Source organism: Bos indicus, chromosome X (assembly GCF_029378745.1).
Source record: "Bos indicus isolate NIAB-ARS_2022 breed Sahiwal x Tharparkar chromosome X, NIAB-ARS_B.indTharparkar_mat_pri_1.0, whole genome shotgun sequence".
NCBI classification, from domain to species: Eukaryota; Metazoa; Chordata; class Mammalia; order Artiodactyla; family Bovidae; genus Bos; species Bos indicus.
The window spans coordinates 85,226,799-85,252,344 of NC_091789.1; the positions used below are offsets into that span (position 1 = coordinate 85,226,799).

At 40.8% G+C, this 25,546-nt stretch overlaps 2 protein-coding genes across 9 annotated transcripts in view; both read right to left on the reverse strand.

The window, feature by feature from the left end:
- Window positions 1-11,598, reverse strand: part of ITGB1BP2 (integrin subunit beta 1 binding protein 2) — a 43,522-nt gene extending 31,924 nt beyond the window's left edge. For 3 of the 7 annotated variants that reach the window (XR_011565288.1, XR_011565287.1, XR_002180236.2), the window contains exons 1-11: window positions 11,068-11,598; window positions 10,777-10,826; window positions 10,630-10,686; window positions 10,407-10,552; window positions 9,614-9,708; window positions 9,448-9,506; window positions 9,235-9,305; window positions 9,022-9,121; window positions 8,653-8,766; window positions 8,350-8,412; window positions 2,404-2,442 (exon numbers count right to left, since the gene is read on the reverse strand). Coding sequence is in view for 2 of the 7 variants with exons in the window: in XM_019955905.2 (XP_019811464.2) it covers window positions 7,763-7,990; window positions 8,350-8,412; window positions 8,653-8,766; window positions 9,022-9,121; window positions 9,235-9,305; window positions 9,448-9,506; window positions 9,614-9,708; window positions 10,407-10,552; window positions 10,630-10,686; window positions 10,777-10,826; window positions 11,068-11,131 (1,047 nt within the window). In the remaining 5 variants the exon portion in view is untranslated. Of the gene's footprint in view, window positions 1-2,403; window positions 2,443-7,588; window positions 7,991-8,349; window positions 8,413-8,652; window positions 8,767-9,021; window positions 9,122-9,234; window positions 9,306-9,447; window positions 9,507-9,613; window positions 9,709-10,395; window positions 10,553-10,629; window positions 10,687-10,776; window positions 10,827-11,067 lie in introns of those variants that run through there. The other 4 variants (XM_019955905.2, XR_011565289.1, XR_002180237.2 and 1 more) reach the window with 4 other exon arrangements.
- A 142-nt stretch (window positions 11,599-11,740) lies between these two features.
- Window positions 11,741-24,930, reverse strand: NONO (non-POU domain containing octamer binding). Of its 2 annotated transcripts, none has more exons than XM_019955904.2 (11): window positions 24,778-24,930; window positions 19,630-19,789; window positions 18,411-18,604; window positions 16,793-17,094; window positions 15,894-15,989; window positions 15,499-15,695; window positions 15,071-15,155; window positions 14,541-14,643; window positions 13,986-14,025; window positions 13,651-13,760; window positions 11,741-12,957 (listed from the first exon to the last, which is right to left on the reverse strand). In XM_019955904.2, the coding sequence occupies exons 2-11, from the start codon at window positions 19,778-19,780 to the stop codon at window positions 12,823-12,825; spliced, it is 1,413 nt and encodes a 470-aa protein (XP_019811463.2). In that variant the 5' UTR covers window positions 19,781-19,789; window positions 24,778-24,930; the 3' UTR covers window positions 11,741-12,822. The 2 variants fall into 2 exon arrangements, with proteins under 2 accessions (XP_019811463.2, XP_019811462.2); XM_019955903.2 differs by having other exon boundaries at window positions 19,630-19,800; window positions 24,778-24,921.
- Between the last annotated feature and the right edge of the window lie 616 nt (window positions 24,931-25,546).

Consider the following 25,546-nt stretch of genomic DNA (forward strand, 5'->3'; position numbering starts at 1 on the left):
ATTTATTGTGCCTTTATTTCTATTATTATTATATCAGCTCTACCTCAGATCATTAGACATTAGATCCCAGAGGTTGGGGATCCCTAGTTTAGGAAAGCATTATATCAATGTGAGATATTACCAAGAGCCTTGCTGGTTCCCAGAGAGGCTTATCAAAGGGACTCTGTTAGGCTAGAGGGGTATGATATCAAGCTCCTCTTCTAAGATTTTAATTGGATTTTAGGTATTTGGATATTCTCAGATGGCTCTTGAACAATGACTGAGGTTTTAATCAGTAGCCATGTGACCTCAAGCAAGCTATGTCCTTCTCTGAGCTTTGGTTTCCTCATCTATAAAAACTGGGGATAATAATCCTCAGAGATCAGGTGTGAGGATTAAGTAAAATAATGTGGGTAGAAGTGTCCTACACAGTGGCATTCTATATATGATGTTTACTCCCTCAGGAGGTGAATACAATCATACATAATGCTGAAGCTAATGCAATTGTATGGTAAATATGTTATCACTTCACAGACTAGCAAAACCTGAGTGTCAAGAAAAATTTTATTTTCTGGGAATTCCCTGGTAGTCCATGCTTAGGTGTCCAGGTTCAATCCCTGGTTGGAGAACTAAGATCCAACAAGTCATTAGGTGCAGCTAAAAGAATCCTATTTTCTTACTGAAACATTATAAAATTGGATATTGGAAATGTGTCCCTCTTCTCCAAGGGAAAAAAAAAAAGAAACACCTCGACCTTCCCAAAAGGCCAAGGTGAAAGCTTTTGGTGAAAAGAAAGAAGAATAGTAGCGGTACTAATAATAGGTACTTACTATATGTCAGATACTGATCTAAATCTGCATTAGCTATTATTATTATAATACACAGATCTAGACCTCAAAGCAAAGATATGGCCTAGAGAGAAAAATGCATGAGTCATTTGCCTGTGGGTGGTATTTGAAGTCATGGGCATAATTAAGAGTGTCTAGAAGAGAGTTATATATATCAATATATGAAGAGACCTAGAGAGCATATTAAAAAGAAGAGACATCACTTTATGGGCAAAGATTCATATAGTCAAAGTCATGGCTTTTCCAGTAGTCTTATACAGATGTGGAGTTGGAACATAAAGAAGGCTGAGCGCCAAAGAATTGATTGCTTTCAAATTGTGGTGCTGGAGAAGACTCTTGAGAGTCCCTTGGGCTGCAAGGAGATCAAATCAGTCAATTCTAAAGGAAATCAACTCTGAATATTCATTGGAAGGACTGATGCTAAAGCTCCAAAACTTTGGCCACCTGATGCAAAGAGCCAACTCATTGGAAAAGATCCTGATGCTGGAAAAGATTCAAGGCAAAAGGAGAAAGGGGAAGCAGAAGTTGAGATGGTTAGATAGCATCACCGACTCAATGGAGATGAATTTGAACAAACTCTGGGAGATAGAGAATAGAGGAGCCTGGCGTGCTATAGTCCATGGGGTCACAAAGAGTTGGACACAACTTAGCAACTGAACAACAACAATGAAGAGACTGAGCCTAGGACTGAGTCCTGAGGAACTTCATCATTGAATGGCCAGTAAGAAGAGGAGGAGCCTGTAAAAGAGACTGAAAGAAATGGCCAGAGAAGTAGGAAGACAACCAAGAGGAGTGATGGGTCATAGAAGCCATGAAATGTACTTCAAGAGAGAAACCATCATTAATGTCAAATTTTGCTTGAGAGTTCAAGTAAGATAGGGACTAAAGTATCCATTGGATTTAGTGACTTGGTGGCCCAGTCAATGGTAATCTTATCACCCCAGATTGAGGCAGTTAGAAGACATATTGAAGTGTGTTGTGAATGGACTAGGAAGAAGGAAATGGAAAAAGAGTAGTTATTTTAAGAAGTTTGGTTACAAAGGAGAGAAAGGAATTAATAGTAGCTGGAGAGGAATATGAAGTCAAGGGAAATTGTTTTTGTAAGACTGAGGAGACTTGCACATGTTTAAATGTCAACGAAAATATCCAGAGAGAGAAAGGCTGAACAAACAGGGGAGAGAGAGGATAATTAATGGTGTGAGGTTTCCAGAGAGGTGTGAGGGAATACGATACAATGCACAGTGGAAAGAAATGAGAACTATAAAAGGAGGCAGGGAGAGTATTTGTGCTATTATGAATAACTATGTAGATGTGATGGTGGGAAGTAGATGATTAAATAAGATAATACATGTAAAGCACTTAGTATAATGGTTGGCAGGTTAGTTTGTATCAGAAATGGTAGCTATGGTTATTGTTGTAGTGGTGGTTAATAATGTTATACACCTGCTTGAAACTCATATTTTGGGTTTGGGGCTATGTAAAAGGATCTAGTATACTACTTTATTAATGCTGCAAATTTTAAGCTTTATATATCAAGTTTATATACAAGGGTTACTTGAAATTTTTGATTCCTCACCTCCATCCTCTCCAGGAATTCTGAGTAGTTGCTGGTCCCCTGATTTTGATAAGATAGAAAAAAGTTGTACATTTAAGATTAGTGTACTTTATACACTCTTCTATATATATTTTACATCTCTAAATTTAAAAAAGTACATCCTTTAAAGCCCCTTTTGATGTTTCACCCACAGAAAAATGACATTAAAAGTAAACTTTTGGACTTGCCTGGTGGCTCAGTGGATAAGAATCCATATGCTGATACAGGGGACATGGGTTTGATCCCTGCTCCAGGAAGATTCCACATGCTGCAGAGCAACTAAGCCTGTGCACCACAACTTCTGAGCCCACGCGCCACAACTACTGAAGCCTACACCTGCTAGAGCCTGCGCTTCACAACAAGAGAAGCCACCACAATGAGAAGCCCAAGCACTGCAATAAAGAGTAGTTCCTGCTTGCTGCAACCTAGAGAAAGTCCATTCACCGAAACAAAGACCCAGTGCAACCAAAATAATAAAGTGTTCCTACTTTAAAAAAATAGTAAACTTTTGAGCTCATTTTGCATGCTAGGAAGGTGATGCTCAAAATCCTTCAAGCTAGGCTTTAGCAGTACATGAACCAAGAACTTCCAGATATTCAAGCTGGATTTAGAAAAGGCAGAGGAACCAGAGATCAAATTGCCAGCATTTGCTGGATCACAGAGAAAGCAAGAGAATTCCAGAAAAACATCTACTTCTGCTTCATTGACTATGCCAAAGCCTTTGACTGTGTGGATCACAACAAACCATGGAAAATCCTTAGATGGGAATACTAGACCACTTAACCTGTCTCCTGAGAAACTTATACAAGAAGCAACAGTTAGAACTGGACATGGAACAACTGACGGGTTCAAAACTGAGAAAGGAATATGACAAGGCTGTATACTGTCACTCTATTTAACTTACATGCAGAGTATTCAAAATGCCGGGCTGGATGAATCACAAGGTGGAATCAAGATTGCCGGGAGATAAGATAAGATAAGATAGCATCACAGACTCAATGGACATGAGTTTGAGCAAACTCTGGGAAATAGTGAAGAACAGGGAAGCCTGGCGTGCTACAGTCCATAGGGTCACAAAGAGTCGGACATGACAGCAACTGAACAACAACAAACTTGTGGGATTTCCCTGGTGGCGCAAGTGGATAAGAATTTGCCTGCCAATGCAGGGTTCGATCTCTGCTCCAGAAGATTCCACATGCCTTAGAGCAACTAAGCCTGTGCACCACAAACACTGAGCCTGAGTTCTATGAGCCACAGCTACTGAGACCACGTGCTGCAACTACTAAAGTCCATGTGCCTAGAGCCTGTACAACAACAAAAGAAGCCACCTCAATGAGAAGCCCGCATACCGCAATGAAGAGTAGCCTCCACTTGCCACAACTAGAGAAAGCCCATGAACAGCAACAAAGACCCAGTGCAGACAAAAATAAATAAAATTATTTTAAAAGAACTTTTTTTTTTTTAGTCTAGTAAACTTCTAGACTTCCCTGGTGGTTGAGTGGTTAAGACTCCAAGCTTCCACAGCGAGGGGCACAGGTTTGACCCCTGGTTGGATAACTAACATCCCGCATGCCACCTAGTTAGAAAGGATCTGGAGGGTTCAGTTCAAGGGGAAAACTTTATTTGCACTTGAATGAGAGCAGAGAGCTAAGCCAGAATTATTGAATATCCTGGAGGTCTAGGAATCCCCTTTATTTCTGTTTAAACTTTCCTGCAAGGTAGAGGAAAGGTAGAGGAAACTTTCCTGATGCATTCTCTAACATCCCCTAATCTTGCCTCAGTTTCCAAATTCTCAGCCACGCTATGCTGCAATCCCTCACCTTTGCTGACCATGTCCATTCTCCCATCCCCATTTACGCCTAGCTACTAATGAAACCTTATGTTCCTTGAATCTGAACTGAGATAAAAGGGTGCTATGAAAAATACTTGAGATCACCTGAGGTTTGGTAAGCTTCCTAGTTTGATGTTTCTAAGAATCTGAAATCCCAGATTCTTGGCCACGCTGTTGAGGGAGTAAATCTGATTCAAGAGAGACTCCAAAAAAGAGATATCACTCCTCTAATTAAGATCTACATTTAAGGGAATTCCCTGATTGTCCAGTGGTTAGTGCTTTCACTGCCATGGTTCTGGGTTCAATCCCTGGTCAGGGAACTAAGATCCCACAAGCTGTGAGGTGCACCCCCCGCAAAAAAAAAAAAAAAAAACAAAACAAACAAACCAAAACTACATTTAAAAAGAAAAGGCTGAACTTCCCTGGTGGTACAGTGGATAAAAATCTACCTGCCAATGCAGGGAACACAGGTTTGATCCCTGGTCCCATGCTACAGGGCAACTAAGACTGTGCACCACAGCTGAGCCCATGTGCACCTAGGGCCTGTGCTCTGCAACAAGAGAAGCCACCACACCAAGAAGCTGGTGCACTGCAACAAAGAGTAGCCCCCGCTTGCTGCAACTAGAGAAATCCTGCATGCAGCAACAAGGACCCAGTGTAACCAAATAAATAGAACAAAATTTTTTATTTATTTATTTATTTTGAACAAAATTTTTTAAAAAGAAAATGCTTATAATGCCTTTTTAACTCTCTTTTAAAATCATATTCAAAATCCTTGATCTAGAATTTTAGGTTCTTCCCAATCTAGCCACACTTCACTTGACTCTTTTGTTCCCTCATTTAAACCTTCTGAGGGAATTACCTGGTGGTCCAGTGGTTAGGGCACCATGGTTTCACTCAAGGGGGCACAGGTTGGATCCCTGGTCAAGGAACTAAGATCCTGCATGCCAAGTGGCAAAAAAAAAAAAAAAAAAAAAAAAAATCCTCTGATATGTTAGCAGTGGTTACAAACAGCAAAAGGACTAAGTTTGGAGAGAATCCAAAGAGGAGTTCTTACTTCTTACTCTACACATTTTTGCATTGTCTTACAATGACAATGTATTGCTTTACCCTCTGAACCACCAGGGAAGCCCTTTGGAATTTATAATAAAATATAAAAAGTAAAATAGAACACCTTCTTACCCAAGCCTGGCTCTCCCTACTCTTCCATAGCTATCCAAATTTCTTATTCTCCAAATCTCCACTCAAAATATATTTCTTAACCCTCACATTTATGGTTGATTGATTTTCAACTAGGGTGCCAGGACAATGCAGTGGGGACAGAATAGTCTTTACCACAAACAATGTTGGGACAACTGGATAGCTATAGGCAAAAATATAAAGTTGGACCCCTACCTCATACCACATACGAAAAATTTTAAGAATTCACCTGGCAATGCGGGGGACGCAGGTTTGATCCCTAGTGGGGGAACTAAGATCCTACGTGGCGTGGAACAACTAAGTACATGTGCCACAACTACTGAAGTCTCTGTGCTCTGGAGCCCACGCGCCATAACCAGAGTCTGTGCACTACAATGGAAGATCCCACATAACACAATGAAGATCCCAAGTGCAGCCAAATAAATAAGTATTTTTAAAAAGATGGATCAAAGATCAAAAAGAAAGAGCTGAAACTATAAAACTCTTAGAAAACATAGGAATGAATTTTCATATATTAGGCAATGGTTTCTAGGATATGACATCAAAAACATAAGCAACCAAAGGAAAGATAGATAAATTAGAATTCCTAAGAATTTACAACTTTTGTGTATCAAAAGACACCAAGGAAGTAGAAAGACAACACAAGGAATGGAGAAAATATTTATAAATGTTTCTGACAAGAGATTTATCTCTAGAACATATTTTTTAAAAACCTCACTAAAAAGACAAACAACCCTATTAACAAACGGGCAAAGGTTTGGTTTAGACATTTCTCCAAATAAGATACAAAAATGGTCAACAAGCACATGTAAAGATGCTCAGCATCATTAGCCATCAGGAAAAAGCAAATTAAAACCACAATGAGATTCCACTTCACACCCACTAGGATGGCTGTAATTTAAATAAAAGACAAGTAACAAATGATATCTAGGATGTAGAGAACTGGAACCCTCATACACAGCTGATGGGAATGTAAAATGGTACAGCCTCTTTGGAAAACAGTCTGGCAATTCCTCAAAAGGTTAAAAGTTATCATTTTACCCAGAAATTACACTCCAATTATACTTGGTATATATCTAAGAGAAATGAAAACATAGGTCCACATAAAAACTTGAATGCTCACGGGAGCATTATTACAGGAGCATTACTCATAATAGCCAAAAAGTAGAAATAACCCAAATATACCTCAAGTGATGAAAAGATAAACAAGTGTTATATCCACACAGTGAAATATCATTTGGTCATTAAAAGGAACAAAGTACTGATGTCGGATGAGCATCATGTTGGATGAACATGGATGAACCTTGAAAACATCCTAAGTGAAAGAAGTCTGCCACAAAAACCCACATATTGTATGAAATATCCAGAATAGGTAAATCCATAGAGGCAGAAAGTAGATCAGTGGTTGTATCAGTTTGGGGGGAAATTGGGAGTGACTGCTAATGGGTATAGGGTTTATTTTGGGAATGGCAAAAACTTTTAAAATTGATTGTAGTTGGGACTTCCCTGGTGGTCCAATGGTTAACAACACTCTGCACTCTACTGCAGGGGCATGGGTTCGATCTCTGGCTGGGGAACTAAGTAAGATCCCACATGCTGTTGTGTGGCCAAAAAATAAAAATAAAATTGATTGTGGCTGCACAACTCTAAGTATACTAAAAAAAAAAAAAAAAAAACACCCTGAATTTTACACTTACACTTGGGTAAATTGTATAGGATGTGTACTATATTTAATTAAAGCTGTAAAAAATGTACTTGTTCCATGGTGTTTTCCCTTTCTACTACAGTCCACATTAATCACTCCATTCTCTCAACTCCTATAGCTTTTAAAATTGTACTGCACAATTTAGCACTCAAACTACTTGATAATGTTTTTTATTATCTCATGTATATTAGCCTTGACTTGTCAACCACACTACAATTTTCCTAAGAGGAATGAATAAGTCTACTGCTTCTCAGATACCTCTAAACCACCTAACATGTAACTGGGCACGTAGTAAGTACTCAGTAAATACTTGGTGGTTGTGAAGAATTGATTGCATGTGCTTGTATTCACACATGTGTGCTACACACACACACAGAAGCTGGAGGGAACGAATGCAATCTTAGATAGTGAGGTGAGAGAACGACACTATGTGAAACTGCAGAATACAAGATTTATTTAAGGGAAAAAACAGCATGGTTTGGACACTTTTGTTCTCCCCTCCTGCCTCCTGTTGCTCAGTGACACTCCATGGCCAACCATATCCTGGTCTCTGAAATTCTAAGGGAGTCACTGAGATCCTATCTAGACTTGACTGTCTGGTATCACTATTCCCCCATTGCTTCCTCCTCTTCCTCCTCCTCTGTCCAGCTCAAGTCATCATCTGAATCCTCAGACTCTTCCTCATCCATCTCTAACCCAACCTTAGCCTTAGCCTTCTCAGCCAGTGCATCGGGGTGCTCCAGCTGGGCCCAGGATCCTGGGTCAGCCTTGACCAGGGAAATTTCAACCCGAGATGGCATCAAGGAGACAGAGCTCTGCTCCACGTCTATGACCTGAGGAGGAGGGAAAGATAGACGAACACAGAAGAGAAAATGAGGAAACCAAAGGGATTGGGGTCAGGGCAGGGTGGTGATGAATGACAGGGAGAAAAATAAAAAATGCAAGATGGGGAAAAATATAGGGAAGGAATAAGTAAGGGAGAGAGAGAAAGAGGAAAGAAAGGGGAGTTGGGGGGAAGGGGAGAAAATAGGGAGAAGAGGGGGAGAGAGAGAGAATATCAAAGCAAATGAAGAGAAAACCTCCACTTTCCCACTACAACTTCGTCCCTCAAGACACCCTCTATTCATTCCAGTCCGGCCCTTCTTTTTACCCCATCTGCCTCCCCTTCTTGTGCCCCTTTCTCTTCACTTACCCCCCAGAGCTTCATCTGTGCTTGGAACACACGGTTACCATCAAAGACAATGTGGACATGAAGCTGAGAGAAAAGAATTACAGGGGTAGGAACAATCTCAGAAGGTCAGAACACATTATTATGACACAGAAGCAGGCCAGTGGTGTATTCCCTACATCCACAGGCCAGTCAAATAACCCTGACCTTACAGCTCTACCAGAGGACTATGGCGCCTACGTATTAACTGTGTATGACGACTCAGCAGGTAAGATGATAATATCACCCAATTCACTGGCCTCCCATCCAGCATCAGACATTCCTCACCTCAGTTTGACTGGCCTTCACCCAGTTGAATGCAGGAAGTGGAATCTGGCCATATATAGTCACCACTACTAAGGAATCTGTCTGATGCCAATCATGACGGCAAGATGCTGGCACCTAAAAAGAAGATGTGAAATGTGGATGGTAAGAAAGGACTCTTATCCCAAGGGGCATTCTCATGGTGTATGTGGAGAAGAAACAGAGAGTGTCAGAAAGATTAACACGACCTCATATTGCAAAACCACTGGGAGCAGAAATCTTATTTGGTCCATGCAAAAGGGAGAAGATACAGAGCTTGGCCATGAGGTACAAGGAGGAGAAATTATTTGGGAACTGGGTTCTAATCAAGAGTTCAGTAAAGTCAGGACTTACCTGCTTCCCCCAATCATGTCTACCAACTCTGCATCCTGGCTGTGCCAGGAATGCCCCAAAATCCAGGGTCTGGATGCCACAACAGCTCCAAGATTTCACCCTGAGGTAGGAATAGAATTCACTTAATCTCCTTTCCCCTCCCCACAAGCACTCCATCTTAAGGTCAACATTGGGAAAAACCTGTCTCACAGCCCACCCAGTCCCCTCCATCACCCCTCATGGAATTGAGGTGCTCCAGGGTGGTAGGTACATGGAGTAGCATCACTCTCTAGGCCTTGGTATACCTAAGACAGATAAAGGAGAATCAGGATAAGAATCAGATCAGAATGAATAAAAATGTATGCAGCCTCACATCTATACCCAGCCATCCCTCAGGCATCACGTCTCTCAAACACACGCTTGAGTCCTCCACAAACTCTCACTCACAGCATCACATCCTGGGTTCTGGCAGCTGGCCCCAATCCGGATCAAGCTACTGTCAACTCCTGGGCAAAGAAAACAAGAGTCAGGAACCCTATTCATTTCTTCCACCCAACTGCCACTTTCACTAAATTCCAGCCTGTGAAACCTGTCCTACTAAGGACCCACTTACCTGCTCCAGGTTCTTGGTCTAATTCCTTCTGTTCCAGTGCCATTTCCAGGGCTTGAGATATATTTAGCGGAAGCAACTTTGGAAGCAACTCTGACCTAGGGGGTATGCGTGGGGTGATTTAGTCCTGACCCACTAACTGTGACCAGCAGTGCCAACCTTCCCACCAATGGTATTGGAATTGAAGAAGTCTGGTGAAAGTAGGGCAGAGTTAGAGAAGATGGATAGTAATCCCATTGCCAATTTTCTTCTCTGTGGATATGCCAAATCCTTGAACCCTGGGGAATTCCCCAGGGCTTCTCTTGCCAAACTACTCAGTTGCTCTAAATCCATATTTTTCTATACAACTGCAATCATTCCCTTTTATTCATCTAATTAACTGTAGACTTTCTTCTGTTGCTCATATTATTGCCACAAAATTGACTTATTCTTCTCGGCAGCCTCCTGGCTGCCAATACTACTACATTCTTAATATATAAAACATATTTTAAAACTCTTTTCCAAAAAGAAAACCCAATTCATTCAACAATCACCCTTGTATTATAACTATGTATGTATTTGTGAGAGGTTATCTACTCTGGTGATTCAAAATACCTACCCCATTACCCCATACCATCTTAAGAGCCAAGGACATTATTTCTGGACAAATTTCCCCTAAGGCACAAAAACATACACCAAGCCCTGACACTTGGGTCTCCTCATATCTCTGATCTCTAGCTCCCAAACCTCAATGACCCATTAATCACTCCTAGGAATTTTCATGAATGTACGAAAAACCCAGGGACCTCCTCTTTACTTGGGCCTCTCCCGACGCAAAGTCTCTGCTGACTTTGGAATCACATTCGGAGGTCTTTGCTCCTGAAGTGAACTGCTTGTACCAGGGCCCTCAGGTTGAGGGACCTCAGGGAGCTTCTCGGCACAGTGTGGTCCCACAGTACAGCCCTAGTATAGATAGGGAAAGAAGATTAGGGATGGAATCCTTCTACTGGGGGCAGAATACCCGAAAGTAAAGAATTTACCTTGATGTTTAGAAACTCAGAGAAATCTACAGTTCGCTTCCGGCAGCAGGACCAACCCTGATAACAAAAGACCCAGCTCAGCTTAGATTCCTGGCTGTATTTCTTTTGCAAAATGCTCTTGCTATTCCCCCCTTGCCTATTCCTCACCTTAAGTGCATCATGGAAGATTGGGACCCCAGGGTGATGGTAACAGGAATCTGTGGATACCAGTAACAAGATCAGGAAGGAAAGGAATTCTTACTTTTCCAGGTTTATATGCTTAGCATCTTTCCATATGGTATTAAAAAAAAAAAAAGAATATCAGTAAAGACTGAAGAACACCCAGACCAATTGAACTAAGGCAGGTACACACTAAATTTCTGTTCCTTTAACAGACTGCCTACAGCTGACAACTCCCTTAGCACCCACAGAGCTCCTGGCAAGGTCAGGATTACTCACCAGGAAGGTTGGTTTGGGGGTCAAAATGCTGCCCACAGCCTTTGTTATGGCAGAGTAGAGACATGGAGGCGTTGGTAGAATTACTGAAAGGGTATTTCAAGGAGTCTGGCTGCCGAGTGGGGAACACCTCTTAGTCTGGAGGCTTTTAGCTGCCTGGAAGGGCCAGCTGTTTCTATCTTTAGTTCAGGAGGCGTATACCTCCTAACATGGGCAAGGGAACTTCAATTGGTCTTCCCAGCCAATAGAAAAGAACTCAGGAACATTTTAGCTCTGAGGCTTAAGAAAAAAGTATCAGGCAGAGCAGGGCTTGGAACCTGGGTGAGGTCAGCTAACCATTGCTGAGACTTGTTTTAGATTTACCATGCCAATTTCAAGCCTGGTCAGAAAGAAATAACCAATTTTAAGCCCCCTCCCAGTTTGGTGAAGGTACCCCAATTCCTCCAGCTATTTTCTTCCTCTTTCAAAGCAGTAGCTTTCCTCCCATCCTCATTACTTCTGTGTACCACCAATAGCACCAGATCTTCAACCACTTTGACCATAGTATACATCTAACTTTCCCATGTTTGCCTAGATTAATATTTTAAGCAAAAGGTCATAAAGGATTATTCTTATAGCCTTGCACTCATCTGAGACAGAACTTCCCTTCCTCCCCCTTCAAAAACAGCACAGAAAATTAAAAGGCTTAAAATGTATTTTAATAAGTTCATGTTGCATTATTCATTTCTCAGAAAAACTTCAAAGGTATTAGGGACAAATCAAACATGGTACACCAATAAAAAATGCACAGCGTAACTACCTAAGATAGGCAAAGCTAAGAGCTACCGTCTGACATTCAGCATACAGCAACCCTGTTCTCAAGATTGTACTAGGCCTATCAAGAAAGCTGTGAATGGCAACATCACAGACACAAAAGGGCCATTTCTGGGTTGTCCTTACCCAAGAAAAAGATGGAGGCAAGTTTAACACAAGATTTTTTTAAAGATACACTAAATGAAAATCTCTAAGAGAAAATGTCTTCCTTGGGACATGAAAGGGTAATATATGGGACATAACAGAACCGTATGTATGTTGTCTGTGACCTCTGTGGACATGTGCCTGAATTCCCACCTGGGAGTGATTGGAACAGTGGGGCCAAGGTCATTGGGGGATGTTTGGTTTTTGTGGTATATGTGGCAGGATCTCTGGGGTGAGACAGTGCACTAAGTCGTGTCCGACTCTTGCGACCCCATGGACTGTAGCCTGCCAGGCTCCTCTGTCTATGGGATTCTCCAGGCAAGAATACTGGAGTGGGTTGCCATTTCCTTCTCCAGGGCATCTTCCCAACCCAGGAATCGAACCCAGGTCTCCAGCACTGCAGGCAGATTCTTTACCGACTGGGGTGGCGGGGGGGTGTAAGAACAAGAAAGCAAATAGAACAGGGTGGACAAAGAGTGGAATGATTAAGATTAATGGGGGCTCTAACTGGATCCATTTTGCCATGGCTCCCTGGCCCTCACAGGCTCTCAACAATCACATGAGATTTTAGGAATGCACCACACAGAATTGATTAGTGAAAGGATATACCACATAGAACTGATTTGTTAAATATCACCCCTCCCTTACCCTCTGCCTCCAACATACTCCCTAGAGTACTACAGGCAGGGAAGACCTAAACTATTGGGAGGAATCCCTAACACTTTTCCAGAGTAGAATTCGGCTAAGTCCAAAAAGGGTCCTTCTTTTAAGGGTTTTGGGAAACTAGACACTGCAATTTTATTAGTATCGGCGACGTTTGTTTGGAGCAAATTCAGCTCCAGGAGCTGCACGGTTGAATGCAGGAGGGGTTCCACCAATTGCCCCAATTCCTTCCATTGTAGCAGCTTGGCCAAAGCGTTCAGTTGTTGGTGGGGTCTTAAAGAGAAAAGAGAATGACGTTATAATAGAACCTGTGCCCTAGCTTCCCACCCATCCATAGTTCCTCCCCTGGAGGCCATTTCCACACCACATTCAAGGTTCCTGATGGTAGGGGAGACTAAGCCTGTTTAGAACTATAGTGGATAACCCTAAAAAGGAAGTTGCTGACAGTTCCACCCAACCATCTTTAACTTTTTATCCTGATTCCTACAGGCTAAGTAACATTATATACTAAATTCCTGGGCTAGATAAATGTTAGCCAAGTCCTTTTTCCTGAACTAGGTATATGGACAAGGGCAGGCCATCACTCTTCAGCAAATTTAACCCTATTCAAAGTAAACATTTTGACACTACAACTAAACCACCTCAGGATTGCATGAGCCATAAACCTTTTGGACTCACATGTATTTCATATGATAATGCCTAACCTTTGTTGCCTTCCCTCCAAAAAGGAACCTATTTACCCAGGGTAGCAAAAAAATGTCAATCAAGACTAGCCAGTCAGAGGATAAAATATAATTTAAGATTGGGTTTGCACAAGACTCAAAGAGCTTGAGGTTAACATTTTATAGATAACAGTGATCCTAAAAACTATTTAATCTGTAGCAAAATTGCAGCAGGCCCAAGGACCATGAAGGCAAAGTCCTTCCTCCTATCACCATTTAGCTACTATAAAGCTCTGCAGTTTACCAATCCCAAGGTTCCATCTGGCATCATAGTGGCTGGTCCTGGAGGAGCTGGGGTACCAGCTGGCACAGGAGCAGGGGGCATGGCACCTCTGTTGTTTATGCCCATAGCACCTAAAGCAGAGTAGTGATCAATAGAGGAGACAGACATTGACATTCTTTATCTATGCCAAAGGAAACAAGTCAAGACTTCTGGGCTAAGACATGTTACCCTCCCACCAAAATTTGCTTCCAGAAATGTCAAGCCCCTTAAATTTGGACTAGGTAGGAGAAGCTACATAGTCCACCAGAGATGAGACAAAAAAAGAAATCTGTACCATTAATCTCCTAAGTCCTTACCTCCCATAGCCATCTGACCCATCCGTATCTCTTGCTCTCTCTGAAAAACAAAAAAACACTCAAGACAGTCCAAGACAGCACTGCATTCATTCTACCACAATCCACTAAGGACCACACACTAAAGAACATCTGCAACAGCTCCTTGAACTAACTCACTGTAGTTGTACAATGAATTCAGTTTAGAGCTACTAGGACACAAGTCAGAGTTTCCTATTAGGAACAAATTGAGAGATGAAAGGAAAGACACATGATTTCTTTCAGGGCTCCAACCTGTACAACAACTGCTGAGGACATCAGAAGACCAGGCAAGGCTGCCACAGGACTGAATCTATCTGATCCTGCAGTCACTGAGATTAAACAGCATATACTAGCCCCAGCTTTTCATCCTAAATTGCCTGTGAGGTAAAAAGAGCTCCTCTTCAAACCTTACCTTTCCTTCCTATGACTGCTTCTTTCTAAAAGAAGTGTCACAGAATGGAAAAATTGGTCATAGCCTATTGTGTTTTCTAATCCTAGTGGTGAGTTTGTCGTATCATGGGCACATGAGAGATATACCGCATCAGGGAAGGTTCCCTTGAATCCTTCCTGCTGTCGTCGCATCATTTCTTCTTGTTGCCGCCGCATCTCTTCCTCACGGCGCCTGCGCTCCTCCTCCTGCCTACAGAGTCACCAAGATATTTAAGCACAGGCATTAAAGAACTTGAACAGATTATCTATCTTAATAGGGGACTCAGCCAAGGAGATCCAAGAGCCCACTGAAACTACCTTAGTTCTCCAGGCAACTGTTAAGTGGGCCCAGCCCTAAAACAACCCAGATGTGTCCTTTAGGGGAAAAAGTTCTTTCCCAAAGGAGCCAGCCTCATGAGACCAGTCACTCAGCTGCTTTCCTCTTTAGTGCAGTCCCAAGAATTCACAGAACCATGGGCAGTCAAAACATCTACCTAAAGGGAGAACTTGAGAAGCAGCCAGGAAATATTTGCCAACATATTTACAAATGCATGAGGTAGCATGGTGGTAAGAAGCAGGAGTGAGACATTACCTTGTAGAGCTGGTGGAGAAAAAGGGTTGGAGGAAAAAAAAGTTACCTGAGCTCCAGCTGCTTTCGTTTTTGCACTTCTTGATTGTGCAGCTCTTCCATCCTCCGAAGTTCTTCTTGACGCCTCATCAAATCTAGAAAAACAACAGACCAATTCAGAATATTCTTCACCCTCCTCATATAGGCCCATTAATTTTCCACAAATAAAGATCCAGAAAGCAAAGGGGATATTTAATCCCTGAGTGGCCATCCGAGGTATCCAGATTCCAAAAATGAAGTCAAACCTATTATTTCCTTCTCCACAGAATCCAGTATCCTCTGCCACATCTCCAAGCTCATTTGCCTACCAAGATCAACAAAATATTTCAGAGAATAAAAGCTGAAGTTTACGCCTTTCTCTACTGATTGATACAAAGAAACTCCTGAAAAAAGTTATTTTGTCCTTCTTCTAGTTTTAAGCCTTAGGTAGATACTCACCCTGCCTCATTAGCATGACCTGGTGCTCATGGCGAGCAGCCTCCATCTCCATCTCCAGCTTCTCACGAGCTTCCTTGATGTTTCGGTCCACTTGGTCCTGCTGCTGCTTTTCCATCTCAATAAGTGCCTTCCAGCGCATGGCATACTCATACTCAAAGGAGCCAGGCTGTGCAAATCTGGGTGGCTGCTCTCGCTCTCTATTGACAAGGTTTCTGGGTTACTAAAACTCTGTCCAAGATTCTCCCAACTAAACACTACATTCCTCCCAAGGGCCAAGACAATGGCTGCCACTGAACACATACAGCAAAGACTTGCCTCTTTTACACAACCCATTACAAGCCTCCTTAAGAATAAATAGGCAAACAACTAACAGGGAATCTGACAGGATCACATACTTGTGAAATTGCTGATTCTTTATAACCAGCTTCTCTGGGAGTCCCTCCTCATCATCTAACTGGTCCATGGGCTCCACAGTCACAGGTCGAGGAAATCTGGGAGAAAGAAAAACACTCAGTGTTAGTCAAATTATAACCTTCATTAGGCTTCCCTCTCCACATGAGTCAGTGGCACAATGAACTAATTAAGTGTCAGCACTAAACAATTTTTTTTTTTTAGCACTAAACAATTAAACATACTTCTGAAGGTGCTTTTACACCTAGTCCCAAGTAACCAAGTCCTTTAAACAGAACTCTGTGGAATCTGGGGTTGACAGGATGGGGTCAGGGTTCAGATCTCTGAACACAGCCTTTAAGTAGGTAAAGTACTTAAGTGCGGGGCTGCCCCATTGCAGCCATCATTTGCCTGCCATGCAGGAGATGCTGCAGGTGCCACAGCCTTGAGCCCTGGGTTGGGAAGATCCCCTGGAAAGGAAACAGCAACCCACTCCAGTATTCTTGCCTGGGAAATTACACGGATAGAGAAGCCTGGTGAGCTACAGTCTATGAGTTCACAAAAATGTCAGATACAACTGAGCAAGCAAACTCAGAACTCAAGATAATGACTTAGAATAAATACTAAGAGAAATGTTGCATGCGCAAAACAATTTACGAGTTCTAAAACTTCAAAGTAAGGGGAGATTTAACACTGACTAAATGACAACTTACTGAAAATGTCTATCTTTTAATCCTCATACCATTTCCATTAATTTAAGATTATACTGAAAACCCTACCAGAGAGCTGGATTGTATCTAGTCTTCTAAATGAACACAAGAACATGCTTCTTAGAGGCTAACTCCCGAGACCACAGAAGGAAGTAGCATTTAAGGTATGTTTCTGAAAATGACCCCTCACTCACGTGGTTAGCAGGAAGGAGCCTTCACTGCATCTGTCCAGAGCTTTCCGAGCAGCTGGCTTCCCTGAGAATTCAACAATGCCTTTTCCTGAGGGCCTGCCTCGATCATCCACAATGACTACAGCCCTCTCCACCTGGCCGAACACAGAAAAGGCCTCCTCCAGCAGTTCATTGGACACATACTGAGGAAGGTTTCTGACTGTAAGGGATGCACTATGGCAGGCAAAGCGCACACGCAGCTGCTTTCCACGGAGTGGCATGTTGTCCAGTTCTACTTTGGCAATCTCCGCTAGGGTTCGTGTTTCCTAGGAAGCAGAGCAAAGTCAGAATAACTCAATAGCTGAACAATGACCACCTACACAGCCATCAAGAGTCTAAAGTACCATAGCTCAATACCTCAATGTCTCAAAAAAAAAAAAAGAAAAAAAAAACAAAACAAAACCCAAAACCCTTGGCAACAAGCATACAAAAAAAAAAAAAAAGGATGGAACTGGAAGAACGGATTCATGTGTTTCAGATAATTCTTTGGTTAACCTAATTGCTCTGATGGCCTTGTAATAAATCAATTGGAAATTCTAGAGTTAACATGACTTACATGGTCATCAGTATCACAAGCTATTCTCTTAAGTGTTAAATCTGGACAACAATGACCAGCATAAAACCTACCCTTACAATACAGAAGTCAGAATTATTTTAGTTTCAGCTAGCTATGTACCAGAGTAATCAGAATCATTATACCCTCCAAGAGGCCTCTTTAGAACCACAGACCTTGATGGGACCCTCCCCTCCACATTCTTAAAGAGGAATCTGAGCCCCAGAAAAAAAGACCTGCCCATATAGTTTTGAGTTAGTGGTAGATCTGGAATGAAGACTGGTTCTAACCGTAACATCCAGTGATCTTACTAGCACATTATGTTCCTCATTTATGGAGATAGATAACACCCAAAAAGGTTTCCCCCACATACTTAAACACATTTCCTAAATCAAATCAGACATCTACACTTAAAAATGATTATGATAAACGTTATATTATGTGGATTTTAGCAATTAAAATTTTTCTTTCAAAGTAGATACAAAAAAAAAAAAATAGATAAAAAACTGTCCCCTCAAAGTTTTGAAGACCCTTAAGTGAGATAATACATGCATAAGGGCTTTGGAAATAAATTATATAAATCTTGATCATTACTAAAAGTCTTTTCCCATTTTTTCAGGAAAAAATCTTAACTTACTAAAAGTATTTGTAGAGGACAGTAAACAGGGGAAAGGTACAGAAAAAACAAGATTAACTATGACTTGAAAGTTATTGAAGCTGGGTAACAAGTTATGTGCAGGTTCACTGTACTATTCTCTCCACTTCTATATGCTTGAAATTTCCCAATTAAAAAAAGTTCCAAAGGGCATATAAGCCCCAGAGTCCTAGGCAAATAAACCTATGTTGCCTTGAAACAAAAACCTATCAGGAAAAATTAAAATAAAATATGCATTTTGTCCTGTTCTACCAACTATAAGCTTTTACAAACATCATCTAAGAATTATTTCTACTGCCTAATTTTCCATATCCATCATTTCCCAGCTTCACCACCTTTTAGAGCACATGCTCTAAAAGCCTACAGCTGCTTACCAAGCGGATAAAGCCAAAGCCCTTGTCCTTATGAATGAAGACTTCGCCTGCCTTCCCATATTTCTCAAACAGTTTCCTCATTTCCTCCTCAGTGATGTCAGGAGGAAGATTGCCCACAAAGAGCCGGCTACGCTGGGTGAAGGTCTTCTCTCCTGGTTTCCTAAAATTCTTCAGGTCAATAGTCAAGCCTTCATCTGAGAGAAGAAACATAGTCACTTAAAAGATTGGGGAGAGATTTACAACAACTGCTGCTAGATAAGAAATGTAATTGCTGTAGAGAAGTCAACACCATTTCCCAATGGAATCTATCCACTAACCACTTATCAGTAAATTGCACTTAGAATGTGAAAGCAGTATGCAAAGATCTGGGGGGTGGAGGGAGGGAGGACAGACTTCTTAACAACTCTACTGTGGTCCAGGAGCCAACCTAGACTAACTCAGAGACAGAAAGACAATACAAGAGTTACTGTCAAAGAGAAAACCAAGCAAGTCAAGGAGCTCTATGTCAGAAGTGACTGGATTTTTACATTTAAAACATAATTACAAAGAAAAAAACCAAAAAACAAAAACAAAACTGTCCCATTTCCCAATCCCAAATCAATCTTCATAACCTTAACAGTTCCCATTCTTTCAGGCTTGGGGTAATATAATGAAAAGAAATGAGTTAGGAAAGAGTATTCTTTGTAGGAATTTTTGGAAATAAGGAAGATGCGGTTGTTTGTAGTTTTAGACACATACAAGAGGTGCTCAAAGTTAGCTGAATGGATGGGAATGTATCTTTAAAGATCTTTTACTCTGATTAAAACTAGGGAGGCAGAGGCCCCAGGCTAAAAGTATAATACTCAGTATCAGATTTCTTCTCCATTAAGTCTTAAAAACCTTCTTTATATTTTCTCTACCTACTAGTCATATGATGATTACCACAGTAAGAACCAAGCTCTCAGGTAAAACATGCAGCCATCTGTTTAGCAAAACGATGTGCCAATGCAGCAAAGCAACCTGTATTCAACTGCTATCCTACAGATCTGCTCCTTATTTCAGAGAATCAGCCTTTTTCTATCCTAAATATTGAGATAAATAGGGAAAAGAACAACAAAGGTGTGCCACAAAAGCCCATTCCTTTATAATCCCAAGAGTCGAATCTAAAAATCAAGAAACTATTCCCAAGAGAGAACCGACTTGGGAATGGTTTCTACTTCATTACCTAGCATGTACTTACTCTGGCTGCTGGCTTGCTGCCCATTTGCAGGCATTGGTGGAGGTGGTGGCTGCTGCTGTTGCTGCTGGTGGTGCTGCTGATGGTGATGTTGATGATGCTTCCTTGGAGTGTGGTTTTGTTTCTCCAAGTTAAAAGTTTTATTGCTCTGCATCTTTGTACCCTAAAAATAAACTGGAATGTCAGACATATTCAGTGCTTAGAACATATTCAGTCACTAATTTCCTAGTGACTTACATGTCAATTAATCACCTATGGTACTATTTCAAACAGGTATGGTGAAGGAGTACAATTCAAGTATCTAAAACCACCAGCACTAGCAGTTATATTGCACACAGAAACTAGACAAGTACTAAATAAGAACAGCTTGCAATAGAATGACTTGAGGAACCTTCCAGTTCAATAACTACATGCATTGAAGTGACTTTCCCAAAATAATCTACTCCCTAAAAAATGGCCCTATCATAATATTAAATCACTTTAAAAATACAATTATTGAAATAGATTCTTGTTATCTCCAGGACTAGTAAGTCTTTGTTTTTCTCTGGCACCTTGCAGCCCTAGCCTACAGTTGATACTGTGGAAAAGTATGGGCTGTATAGACTTAGACATACTTATATGTGAAACATGGTCCTAACACTTACTAGTAAATTACTTTTGAACCAGTTCCTTAAGTTGTTATAAAAGGGATAATAAAAACACCTACCTCTCAAGGTAACTATGAAGATGAATAAATATGTGAAAATACTAGTTCTGTACTAGCATATATTGTTATTATTAAATATCATTATTAATCACAATAGAAAGATAAATGACTATCAAAGTAATAGAAGCATCAAATACAAACATATACAATCATAAAATATTAAATTTTGTCATTTAAAATCAACATAAGGGAGTTCCCTGGTTGCCTAGTGGTTAGGATTCCAAGCCACTGTTGTGGCTGGGCTTCAATCCCTGACTGGGTAATAAGAGATCCTGTAAGCCACTCAGCATGGCCAAAAAACTCATAAGATTAAAATGAAAATTCCTGGTATAATCCAGGCTGAATACAAAAGTTGATGGTTTTAAGATGGAGATTTCCTAACAGATCAGCTGAGGACCATCTCCCTTATCCAAAGGCAGTTTTCCAGTAAATTAAAGGACAAAAATCAATTCTGAATCTTTTACCCTAAACATAAGACCCTCCAGTCAGATTTAACTGAAAGATGCAGAAAATTATCTTTTCCCTGAAAACTGTATTAACATCATATGATTCCCTTAAAATAAATTATATTCCTCAGATTAAAAAAATGTGACAAAGGCTTGGTAACTGTTGATTCTGGATGAGGAATATACAAGACACTTATGTGTATAAAACTTTCTAAACATTGATACATTTTTTATATCATATCCTACCAAAACTGAAAATATCAATGCAGTTAAGTTTATATAAAGTTGTTTTATAAGACAATAGGTAACAAGAGGTATCAAGATGTTCATATTTCTTAACTCAGGAATTCTACTTCTAATAATTTATTCTAAGAATATAATTTTAAGACTTAAAAACTATATCCATGAAATAGTCACTGTAACTGACTTTCCAGTAACAAAATGATAAAAATGACTTTTTCTTTTTTACTGATTTTTTACATTAATTCAACAAATATTCACCAAATGCTTATTTGCTAGACACTATTCTAGTTGCTTGGGATGAATCAATGAACAGTCTTGCCTTCAGCAGTGATAACCTTCCAGTGAGAGAAAATATACATAATAATTAATTTACATAGTACTTAAGAGGTTTAATGCTAGGAGAAAATAAAAGTTGAGTGGAGGGGAAAGTGGATAGGGAGTAGAAGGGGAAGATTTGCAATTTTAAATAGAGTTGTGAGTTTAGCCTCACTAGAAATCTGACATTTAAGCCAAAACTTGAATTCTCATTTATATCATTTCATCAGTCTTTTGTTCTTCATTAATAAAGTACAAACTACATCTTTAACATAGGCAACAATAAAACAAAAACCCAAAAACTGACCACTGAAAGTCACTGTTGACATTTTGATATACCATTTCAGTCACTTATTTACATATCTTCTACATTTATTGTTAATGGACTCTGTATTTTGCTGTCAACCAAGCCCTTATAGTCCTGGGACACTTAGGTTATTTATAATTTGTCACTATTATACACCAATGAGCTCAGCTAAGTCTTAGGGCACCTCCATGAACAGATATTCCTCCCACAATTTCCATTTTTGCTTCTTAACCTTTAAAAAGATACACTGTCATTCCAAAACTGCAACCATAAATGCACTATTTTATATTCACCCTTTTCTCATTCCTCCTGTCAACTTAATTATAATTGTTAATGGTTACATAAAGTCCAATTGGATGTACACTAATTTACTAAACTACTCCCTATGAGACATTTAGGCTGTTTTCAGCTTTTTCCTATTATAATGTTGCAATAAGTATTTCCGTAGGATAAATTCTTAAACACCTTTGTGACTCTTGCCACATAGCTTATAGTTTAACAACTTTAAATACTGTGAATAAGTGCAGCAGTTTCAGAGCAAATTTGACACCTTAAAAAAAGAGAAAATGTTTTTAAAAATAAGATACAAGAAATTAAAACATAAAAATAGAGCTGGGGATAGGTAAGGTGGGCATTAGCATCAGATGTTTTCCCCTATGAGTCCTACATATTAAACATCCCTGTTCCCCTGATCCCAAAAGCCTATAGCAGAAACTTGAATTATTTTCACAGCCATTTCTCCAACTATTTCTTCTTACCTCTGGCTAGAATCCAAAGAGTCTTTCTCTTTTTTTAATCTCCAGCCTTTAAGAGTCAGTGGCCCCAGCCTCAATACCTTGCATCCCATTCAGGAACCCACACTGTTATATGTTAATAGAAATCCTTACAGAGATCCACTCAAAACTGAAATATTAAAAATTCTATATTTACATCCTAACCACACCTCACCACTCCATTCAAAAAGGCCATTTTACAATTTCTTAGTAGAAATTATTTCTTTGATCATAGGGATGTTTTAAACTATTTAGAATTACTTCAATGGAAGTTATTTTTTATTTTAGAAAGTGCAATGTGGTAGTTAAGATGTTAATACCAGATATTTACTGATCACTGAATGTCAGGCACTGTGCTAAGACTATATTATCTCATTTAATACTCACAACTATCTTCTGAATAAGAAAACTGATGCACATCCAAGGTCACACAAATGTGATGAAGCATGGAGTAGAACTCAGGTCTGTTGAACTCTAAAGCTCATGCTCATTTTGAGTAATCGAACTCACCTTGATTTTAGACTTTAGGATTCAAAACACTTACTAAAATGTCACCTAACCTCTTAGTTTCCTCACTAGTAAGATGGGGGTAACATCTATCTCACAGTGCTGGTTATTTTGACCAAACCAGATAATGGACATAACAGCTATTTGTTCCTGCTGGCAATCACCACCCCTATTTCTACATATGCGGTGCTCCAGTTAGACAAATTTCATCAATTACATTCTTCCCTTGCTCTTCTGGATTCTAGCAAAAATTATTTTTACAACCAAACTGCCTACCTTTGTGTCGAGTAAATGTCTCCATAATACCAATCTTTATACTCTTTCCCTTCAGTTTATTTCCCAAGAAGGCATTCAACAGTGAACACAAAATAATACTGTATAAATCACCTAAAACAGTGCCCACAAAGTAGCAAGTATTCAGTAAGCATTTGTCCCTGTAATCTACTTCTGATGATGACCACCAATATAATTTGGAAATATGTGCAGATATCTGGGTAATAAATTCACTGCCCCTAGGCACTGGGGCCTCTGAAAAGGGAATAAATCATAAAGATCAACAGTAAGGATTTATGTCTACTTACTTGCCCCAAAGACTAACCCTGATGGACTTCTTGAGAGCAAATACATATTGCTGTTAGAAAAACTGGGGCTATTTGCAACACAACTGCACAAATGTTGTTTAAGACCAAACACTACACCACATATCTGAAACCTAAAAAAAATGTCCCCTTAATTTTCAGGAAAAGGATCAACTTTTAAGTGAAAACTGTGTGTGGGGGAAATCTGGTAAAAATCTACCAGATGGAGATGGCTGCCTGGATGTGGACCAGCCTGAAAGCTGCAGGAGGCACTGGCAACGTAAGGCCCTTTTCTAAGAATCTCTTAGGACCTTTCATTTAGTTACAAGGAACATGGACAAAGACACAATATAAATCTAGCCAGGATCCCCCCATTAGAGTGGCCAGATGTATCAAATAAAAACACATTACAGTTAAATCTGAATTTCAGATTTTGAAAAATAAATGATCTTTAGTGTCCCATTCTACGTATACTAAAAAATTTGTTGTTTACGTGAAATTCAAATCTAACGGGGTGTCCTGTATTTTCTCTGACAACCCTACCCCTACCTCAACTTTGAAGATAACAAAGTGCCTCCCAGTCCTCCTTAACCTCTACTTCTGTTAAGAACACAAAGCGGCAGCTTACGACAATAGTTTTTCCAAAGGTAAAATACCCGATAGGAAATCCATAAAATTAATTTTAATTTTTTAAAAAGTGATGTCATAAATAGGTCGAGTAGATAGGCAACAGGACAAAAAAAAGTCTTCAGGAATCTGCCTAGGAAAACAACAAGGGCTGGACTAGCAGATGAACTTCCCAGCTCAGAGTTTTGACAAAGAAGCATCGCTGGGGTAGGGGAGGGGGCCCCCTTTCTCCTCCGGAACTAACGGCCTCACGAGGTCGAGAGGAGGAGCGCCCGACAAAGCGCCTCCTCCTGCAGCCGCGACTTCAGGGCTCTCGGATAATAGACCCCACACCCTCAGGCCCAGGGCGGCTCAACGATTGGGGAACTTAGTGACAAGGTTCAGCTTCCAAGATGTGTTGCACAAAAAACGACAAGGGAAGGGAAACGGGAACCAAGTTAAAGCAGAAGGCGAGATCAAGGGAGAGCGATGGGCCCCCGCGGGTGGGATGAGGAGAACGTGTGGCCGCGGAGACAAGGCCTCAAGGGGCCGCAGAACGAACGGCCCACCTTCCTTCAAACCCAGCCTCGCCCTCATCTCTTCCTTCACCGATTGTCGCTAGAAATCCTACTCTTCTCTCCAACAAGAACTAAGTCGACCCCATACTCACCCTCCACCGACTGTTTTCTGCTCAGAGTAACGGCGACGCTACACGGCCTTTACCGTCCCGAGAAAAGAGCGCGCGACCGCCGGAAACGAGACGGCGGAGATCGGTGCCTCCCAAGGGGTACAAAGTAGCGTTCCCTATTGGTTATCTGATATGCCAATCAACATTTCTCTCCAGAGGTGGAATCGGTTTTCCACCATTTCTTCGATCTTATTGGCTACTAAATGTGAAAGACTGGAGTTCGTGTGAACGACAGATGGGGACAAAGAGCGAGGCTTTGTAGCGAGTGCGCTTGCGCAAGTTGCGTCCGCTAGAGGCGGAAAAGGAAGGGGGGAGGGGGATAAATGGGTAGGGAGTGCAGGGTCGGAAGGAGAGACGTCAACTAAGTAATGGAAAGACCGAAAGACCAAGTGATGGGAGGGGCAGAGGAGAGGGGGAAAAAGGGAGAGAGAGAGGAAAGTGAAAAGAGAGGGAAAGAGAAGGGGAGATAATGTGCGCGTAGGCGTGCTCTGAGAATTCCTGCACTGCGCCTGTGCAAACAGCTAGAGTAACAATGTCATTGTATTCAGTGTAGTAGATCTCGCTTTTTTCTACTGAAAAAATGCCCCGCCATGTTTCTTTTTTCACATTTCCTCATTAAGACTTACACTCTGACACTTCTTACTTAATCAGATTTTCTAGTTGCGTCTCCTGCTGCCAGGTGGACTCATGAAGCCCAGCTGAAACAGTCATCACAATGGTTATGGTTAAAGAAAGGGATGGAGGAGAGGAG

Excerpts from the sequence above, each read along its gene's own strand:
- NONO (XM_019955904.2), bottom strand. The coding sequence starts at position 19,780 with ATGCAGAGCAATAAAACTTTTAACTTGGAGAAACAAAACCACACTCCA. Across the intron at positions 17,095-18,410 it reads GCTTTGGCTTTATCCGCTTG|GAAACACGAACCCTAGCGGA; the intron begins GTAAGCAGCTGT and ends TCTGCTTCCTAG. Across the intron at positions 12,958-13,650 it reads CAGATGGAACCTTGGGATTG|ACCCCACCAACAACTGAACG; the intron begins GTAAACTGCAGA and ends TTTCTCTTTAAG.